Source organism: Propithecus coquereli, unplaced genomic scaffold, assembly GCF_000956105.1.
Source record: "Propithecus coquereli isolate 6110/MARCELLA unplaced genomic scaffold, Pcoq_1.0 Scaffold129, whole genome shotgun sequence".
Taxonomy (NCBI): domain Eukaryota; kingdom Metazoa; phylum Chordata; class Mammalia; order Primates; family Indriidae; genus Propithecus; species Propithecus coquereli.
Window position 1 is genome coordinate 3,657,414 of NW_012137080.1, and position 8,963 is coordinate 3,666,376.

The 8,963-nt window shown below is 34.7% G+C and overlaps 1 protein-coding gene across 1 annotated transcript in view; it reads left to right on the top strand.

Moving 5' to 3' along the window:
- Positions 1–8,963, top strand: part of LPGAT1 (lysophosphatidylglycerol acyltransferase 1) — an 88,998-nt gene that overhangs the window by 56,917 nt on the left and 23,118 nt on the right. The window contains exons 3-4 of the mRNA XM_012638328.1: positions 3,732–3,827; positions 8,180–8,453. Of these exons, the coding sequence (XP_012493782.1) occupies positions 3,732–3,827; positions 8,180–8,453 (370 nt within the window). The remainder of the gene's footprint in view (positions 1–3,731; positions 3,828–8,179; positions 8,454–8,963) is intronic.

The window sequence follows — 8,963 nt, forward strand, 5'->3', positions numbered from 1 at the left end:
GTGAGCCACCGCGCCCGGCCTCAGATTAGTTAATATTGAGCATTTTTAATAATGTTTCTGAAATTACTAAATAGTTGGAAATCTAGAAGAATTTTTTATTTTATTTCATAAAACAGTAATTGAGAAATATAAAAGTAGAAGCATTATAATCTCTACCTCCTGCCTAAAAAGTACAGGGCAGTATTAATCTGTATTTACCAGAATGAATGTTCACTTGATTTATTTTATATTTCATGGATACATTCAAAGAACGAAGGTTATTGCTAAATGGTGGGCCAGTTAAACAAAATATTACTTTAATGGTAATATGATTGTAACATAGCTTTTTGAATTCAGGAGACTTGGTATGCCAATCGATTTCTCAGTGGGGGTACTGGTATTTTGGTAGGACAGCACCATTGTTGGAAAATGTCCTGGACATTGCCAGACCTTCTGTATACCCAACTACGACTGCCACATGCTAAATACTATTAGGTCATTAAATATGAAATGTCCGATTTCAAATCAAAAGTATAGTTTATTATATCTCAAACAAGAAGCAGTACAATTAATCAAAGTATGCACCTAAACTATCACACAATTTTGCCATCTTAACCGTAGCTTGGTTATGCTAGCAACGATGAAGCCTGGAGAGTGAGTGGTGATGAAACTGTGAAAGATGTTTTCCACGGCTTGTTGAGAATTTAATATTTTTCCTTGCCAGAAGTGATCCAAAGCCTGGAAGAAGCAGTAGTCAGTTGGTGCAAGATCCGGTGAATATGGTGGATGCCAGAGAGTTTCCAAGTCCACCTTCTGTAGTTTGAGCAGCATTGTTTGTGTGACATGTGGTCAAGCATTGTCTTGGAAGATGTTTGAACTGCCTCTATTGACCAATATTGGCTGCTTAATTACAAGCATACTCAACATTTCATCCAATTAGTTGCAGTAGACATTTGCTGTCATCAATTGACCAGATTTCATGATGCTGTAATGGATAAGCGCTGGACCACCAAATAGACACCATTAGCTTTTTTTGATAAATATTCAGTTTTGGACTGTGTTTCAGCATTTCATCTTTATCCAACCATTGTGCTGAATGCTTGTGATTGTCAAAAAGAATCCATTTTTCATCACACATAACAATACGGTATATAAATGGTTCACCTTTATGTCGTGACAGCAAAGAAAGGCAAGCTTCAAGACAATTTCTCTTCTAACATGCATTTAATTCATGTGGTACCCATCTTTTCAGCATTTTTACCTTGCCAGTTTGTTTCCAAATATCCAATATTGTTGGAACTGTAACATCAAACCTTGCTGCTAAGTGTTGGATGCCAGAGAGTTTCCAAGTCCAGCTTCTGTAGTTTGAGCAGCGTTGTTTGTGCGACAAACACAGGTTGAGATGGATTCGCTTCCATTACAGCTTTCCGCTCATCATTATCCACCTTGGTCTCAGCTTGCCCACGTGGCTCATTTTCAGGATTATAATCACCAGAATGGAACTTCTCAAGCTATTGACATACTGTGCGTTCATTAGCCACATCCTTCCCAAATACTTCATTGATATTTCGAGCTGTCTGTGCTGTATTGGTTCCATGATAGAACTCATATTTGAAAATGATATGAATTTTTGACTTATCCATGGCTTCACAAAAATTGCTCTTAAAAAAATGTGAAAGATAAACACAAGCCAAAACTTGCATTTGAAAGACTGAGGATGTACCTTCACAATAAAAATAAAACAAGAAGTGTCAAAGTGAAATGTCAGAGATATCAACGGTCAAACTTAGTACTTAAGAAAATTGAACATTTCATACTTAATAATCTAATAGTAACACTCCTTAGTCCTTATGACAACCAAAATTATCCTGCCAAATTTCTGTACTCACCCAATGAAGAACCATTGACTTTATTATAATTTCAAAAGGACATAAAGAGTGGAGTCACTTGTTTAAATCTCTCTAGTCTAGATGATGTTTTGATATGTAGAAAATCCATGCTTCCAGATAAAGAATAATTGATGTGGACCGATTTTGTCTCTTAGAAATAACAAAGTTTGAGTGACAAACCTAGCAAACATTAGCAGAGTTGATGTAGGCATCTTGTGTTTACTGATCTTTTCTTTTGAGGAATGTGAAAAAGGATTAATTGTATTTTCTGAATGTGCCAGTACCTTTTTAATAAGTGTCTATGAATTGAAGAGTCTTGTCCTTTTATAGCAATTTATGATAAAACTAAGAATTTTTATTTCTATCAAAAGAACTTTATTAAATGTTTAATAAACATTTATTGGCTTGTAACATTTTTCCTAAAATAAGTTAGGATGGAGTTATCCACACACATCTCAGAAGATAGCTTGGCTATCCTACTGAATTTGTTTTAGGTGATCCTTCTAACTGAAGAGTAAATCCACCATAAATGAAAGATTAAACATAAAAGCTAGTTATATTAGTGTTGGTGTTTTAAACCCAGAAGCCAATAAATTGCAGCTACGCTTTATACTGATTATAAAGCTAAAATGCGTTATAAATTGTACCCACTGCTTTTTGTTTGTTTCTTGGGGCACTTTTCAACAAGCTTCATTTGGTTGAAATCTCAGTTTATTTAAACAAAGTACTATAGTTGTCACTGCAGAGCAAAACAAGATTGAAAAATGAGATGCTGGTGATTATTTTACTCTTTATTAATTGACTTAGGGACTTAGTTCTTCACTTGGCATGTGTCTTTATTTTTTTAATGTGATGTGATATAGTAAAGCTGATGGAATGGGAGTTGTGTAACTGCAAAACTAAGGCAGAAGCTGTAGTATTATATTGTTAATATCTGTGGGCTTTTATAAAAGAAGCATAACGGGTATCAATGTTTTGGTGTTTTCCTTATATGTAAGTTCACATAATTTGGTGCTTAGAGATGATGTTTACATTTATTATCCCCATGAGAAACCAAAGTAGAGCTCATTGCATTCTTGATTGAGGTTGTAGCTTTCACTTCATTTAAGGTTTATAAGAAGGAATACTATTTCCTCAGCAGGAAAGAACAATTAACCAATTCATTAGTTATATCCTGTTTAAACTTTTAATTTTTAAATTTGCTACTACTCTCCTTTTGATATAGGCATTAACTTTTATTAGGAACGAATAATATTTTTGTAGCTTTGAATTGAGGCACTATAAATATTTTTATTCTGGCAAAGAGTATGACTTTGCATAAACTAAAAAATATTCATAACATAAAAGAATGTATAAATCATTCTATTACATTTTTAAATGTTTTATTTTGGACATTGGCTTTTTATATATTAGCCATGAAGCTACACTCACATTTTATAAAAGTTTCGTGCTTATTAATTAAATGTATAGCTCTCATTTGATAACTCTAACCATTTTATTTTATTATTTCAAAATAATTTTATAATTTGTATAAGAATTGCCAGAGACTTTATTTAGGGTAGAACAAATTTGAAATCATTAAGTCCAAATTTAAGAAGTTAATTCTTCATTTGTTATACAGTGGTAATGTATATACCTCTGACTTAGGATTTGAAGACTTGGAATCAAGGCCTATAATTTTTCATGTAGACTGTGTTAGTAACTGTGCTGCATTTATATAATAGAAACAGCATTAGATTTAAGATACTTAGTTTAATTAAGAGTATGCTTGGATGATTATATTTAAAGGTTGGAGACTTGGCTAGACTATAGACACATTTCGTCTGTCCAACCTTAATTATGTTTTGCTTTTAAATATTTTAGGTTGTTGCCGAAATGATGTGGTTGATGGATCATATTTTTAAGTACACAAACTTTGGAATTGTTTCTCTACTTCATGGAGACTTCTTTATAAGACAAGTAAGTAATGAGCATTTTTTTCATGGTGATAGCCTGGTCAAACTGATTCTTGATTATAAAAAGAGGCATAACAAAACCAATTATAATAGGTTGGGCCTGTTCTAGGGTCTCAGGGAGCTCTTCCTCTGAATCTTGGTTCCCTAAACATTTATTGCAATCTGAATTTGAATATGCATAAATATTAAAATGCTTATAATGCAAATATTCTAATCTTCCCTCTCCTATCTAGAGGGTTACAATTCAGTTTAGTAAACATTTTTCAAGTACCTGGTACATTCCCTGCTCTTCTACTTCTTAGCTATGTGAATTGGCCAAATTACTTAAATGTAATTTGAGAATAATAGATGGTACCCACCCCAGATGTTTGTTGTGGGGATTAAATGAAGTCGTACATGTAAAGCACTGAGAACAGTGCCTGCTACCTCAACATCATTTTCATCATGATTACCACTATCATTATCTATATTATCACTATTATTTTTATTTATAAGATACTATTGTATCATACAGAAGAGATCTAAATTACTAGTAGAGAGATCATTAATTAATATAATAATAATAAATGTTTTGGGAATTCATGGTAGGAAAAGTAAGTACATCAGATTTCTATGAATCCTGAAAAACTTTAGAGAAGATGATATTTGGCATAGATCTTTCTTTTTCTTTTTTCTTTTTTTTTTTTGAGACAGAGTCTCACTGTATTGCCCAAGCTAGAGCGCCGTGGTGCAGTCATAACTCACTGCAACCTCAAAATCCTAGGCTCAAGGCTTGAGCAATCCTCCTGCCTCAGCCTTTTGAGTAGCAGAGCCTACAGGCTGGCACCACTGCATCCAGCTAATTTTTTGGTAGAGACATAGTCTCCGTATGTTGCTCAGGCTGGTCTTAAACCCGTGGCCTCAAGTGATCCTCCCTCATTAGCCTCCCAAAGTGTTAGGATTACAGGCATGAGCCACTGTGCCCAGCCTTGGCGTAGATTTTAAAGAATGGATATAGATTTGATGGAGAAAGGTGATTCGGGAACAGTCCCAATCATTAGGAATAATTCAGTATAGCAAAAAGAATCATAGCCTCTTTTCAAATCAGTACTACATTATAGGGATTTATCTGATACGTATATGTCTATATAATAGTATCACATGCTTTATTTTCTCCAAAATGGATAAGTGAAATATGATATGTAAGAGTTTTTATGTATGGTCATGCCACACTTATTTGGTGTTTATATACTTAGCAACTTTAACCTGGATTGTGCAGTGCCTTTCACATAATAAGTACTTAATGAATAACTGGTGAATCTGATTAAGCCAATTATAAGAACCTCAAATTCAGAAATAAGCTAGAAATGAGTAGAAAAACTTGTAAGCTCTGTGTGAAAATAGGTGTCACAAAACACATATACTTGACTCCAGACAGTTTTATGCACAGACATATTTTTGTTTTTCACGTGCTATGCAGTTGTTTCTTTGGGAAACCTCACTGAGTGGAGAAACGAATAGAAACACAGACTGGAATCTGAGGAAGAAGTGGCAATGGGGATTGGCCACAAGGTCAAGACAAAACAAACAGTGATCAGAACGACTTAACAAAGAACCTAATCTTTGAGAAGGCAGCAGAACCAAAAATTAGAAAGCTTAGCAGTCTACAAAAATAAATAAGTGGGACCTGATCAAATTAAAAAGCTTCTGCACAGCCAAGGAAACTATCACAAGAGCAAACAGACAACCTACAGAATGGGAGAAAATATTTGCATGTTTACACATCCAATAAAGGGCTGATAACTAGAATCTGTATAGAACTCAGGAAAATTAGCAAGAAAAAAACAACCCTATCAAAAAGTGGGCAAAGGATATGAACAAACTTTTCAAAAGAAGATAGACTAATGGCCAAGAAACATATAAAAAAATGCTCAGTATCTCTAATCATCAGAGAAATGCAAATCAAAACCACAATGAGATATCACTTATCTCCAATGAGAATGGCCTTTATCAAAAAGTCCCAAAACAATAAATGTTGGCATGGATGCGGAGAGCTAGAAACACTCATACACTGCTGGTGGGACTGCAAACTAGTACAACCTCTGTGGAAAGCAATATGGAGATACCTCAAAGAGCTACAAGTAGAATTACCATTTGATCCAGCAATCCCATTACTGGGCATCTCCCCAAAGGAACAAAAGACATTCTGTAAAAAAGACATTTGCACTAGAATGTTTAGAGCAGCACAAATCACAATTGCAAACATGTGGAAACAACCCAAGTGCCCATCAATACATGAGTGGGTTAATAAAATGTGGTATATGTATACCATGGAGTACTAGTCAGCCACAAAAAACAATAGTGATCTAGCACCTCATGTATTATCCTGAATAGAGCTGGAGCCCATTCTACTAAGTGAAGTATCATAAGAGTGGAAAAACAAGCACCACATGTACTCACCATCGAATTGGTATTAACTGATCAACACTTAAGTACACATACAGTAATAACATTCAGTGTTGGGCAGATGGGAGGGGTGCGGAGTGGATGGGTATATACACACCTAATGGGTGTGGTGTGCACCATCTGGGGAATGGACACGCTTGAAGCTCTGACTCAGGTGGGGCAAAGGCAATATATGTAACCTAAACATTTGTGCCCCCATAATATGCTGGGGAAATTTAAAAAAATAAATAAATTAAAAAAAAAAAAGCTTAGCAGTCTAGTAGAATCCAGTGGAAAAACTAGCTGAGCCCCTTACATCATTTCCAGTTTGAGAAAATTGCTGAATTCATAATGTAGTATAGTTAATCCTAATGATGATCCTCAGACAAGAAGAAGCTAAATTATGCCAAACTATTGTTATACTTTGAAGGGATAAAAATGGAAAATAATGTACTCCAAAATATTTGCCATGTTATTACAATGCAAAGTTTTGCATGCTTAAAGACTACATTTCAAAGTATCTGGGAGATTTGCAAATTAATTTCTAAAGAGCAACATTTTTTCCCCTTCTAGATTAATAATAAAAATCTATAACATGGGGGAGGGAAGAGAAAAAAAATCTCTTGGGACTTTGCTACTAGACCATTTTAACAATAATGAAAATATTGAATAGTAAATAGAAAATAAGAATAGTAAAAATATTTTATTTGCAGTCTTGGGAATTTAATAGCTATCTTAATCATAATTCAATTCAGTAAACTAGCTAAGAAAATGTCTTACTTATTTGGGATACATTTAATCTGAAGACTGAAAGCATACTAATTATTTTGAGGAGCTTCTGTAATTGTGTTGGCTGGAAAATTATTAGCAAATTGAACATACTGAAAGGAAGAAGCTTTGTGATATTTAGTTGTAAGTTTGGGGCCTTCCTACAAATTTTTATGGATTCTTCTTTTTCAGTCTTCAAGTCATCCTCCTCTTTTTTCTCCTTCCTTCACAGTTAAGATCAGTCTATCAGAATGTCCCGTTTGCTTTGCTTTCAGTTTTTTCCCTGAATGTCCCAACTTCTCATCAATACACTATAATTAAATCTCATCAAACTCCCTCGTGTGGAATACTGCAATGGTCTCCCAACTTATCTCCTACAGTCTTTTTGTCACTGGAGCCAGCAGATTTTTTTAAAAATACAAATAAGATTATGATGCTTCCTTGTTCAAAACTATCCAAAGATGTCCCCTCCAAAATACTATTCATACACAATAAGTATGTGATCTCCACCTTCCTCTGCAATTTCATCTCCTACCACTGACTTCCTCATTCATCACACGTCCACCACTGTGGCCTTGATACTGTTCTTTACACGCCACGGTTGTTCCACCAAAGGGCCTTTGTCCTTTTTGTTCTCGTCCCCTGGAATATTCTGGCTCTCATCTTCACATGGCTTATTCCCTCACATTATCAGCTCTTTGGTTAAACGTCACCTCCTCAGAGCAGCTTTCGCTGACCCTTTCTGTCCTCTTACTATTTTCTTCCTATCATACATCACCAATTGAATTTACACTCCGTAGCTACTGTCTTCCCGAAGTAGGGTATAAGCTCCATAAGGGACTCTCATTTAGGCCTCAAGCCCCAGTGTCTAGGGTAGTGCTTGGCAAATAGTAGGCACTCAGCAAGCAGTCACTGAACTGATGAATGACTGAACTTTGAGAGACAATCAGAACAATTTCCTTTTTCTTCAGAAAGATTTATTTGTATAAGTGCTAATAACGTCTCTCTTTTTACCACTGTGTTCAAAAGGGAAATAAGTGGGGGGGGGGAGGAAATCACTATTCTATTCTATGATTGGATTTTAATTTAGAAGCTGTTATTTCTAATTTTATGGCATTTTAATTTCAGATGTACCTGTACTTATTACGCGTGTGTACTTTCTAGGGAAGATCTTACCGTGACCAACAGCTGCTACTTCTCAAGAAGCACTTAGAAAATTATTACAGAAGCAGAGGTCGAAAATGGATCGTTTTGTTTCCAGAAGGGGGCTTCCTCAGGAAGAGGCGAGAAACAAGTCAGGCATTTGCCAAGAAAAATAACTTGCCATTTCTTACACATGTCACTCTGCCAAGGTGTGGGGCAACAAAAATTATTTTGAGTACACTTGTAGCACGACAGGAAAATGGAAGTCCAGCAGGAGGAGATGCTAAAGAATCAGGTATGATGGTTTTTAGCATTTTTTACGTTGGAATTAAGGAATTTTCTCAAGTTCTAGAAAATTATAATTTTTTTTATGTTTATAGTTTTTGTTAAACAGAAATAATACTTAGGGAGAAGGTGAAATTGTAATTTTTAAAATGTTTCAATGTACAAAAATAGTCCATGCTTACAATAATTTATTCAAATAATACAGAAATGTGTAAAGCCAAGGTGTCTTTCTCCTACCGCACTTATTCATATTCTGGGTCATTCCCACGGCTGCAATAAACATCCTGTACATATCTTTACATATTGGTGGAACTACTGCTGTAGTATATGTTCCTAGAAGTGGAATTGCTAGGTTAAAAAATACACATATAGGAATGACTTGTTTGAAGAACTAATCATAGATATGCAAATGCAAATAATAACAATACATGTTATCAAGTTTAGAAAGTTTTTTGTTTTTAATACAGAGAATGAATTTAATGAGGTTTGATGGTATTTAATTAAGAGCCTTAAAGTGTTA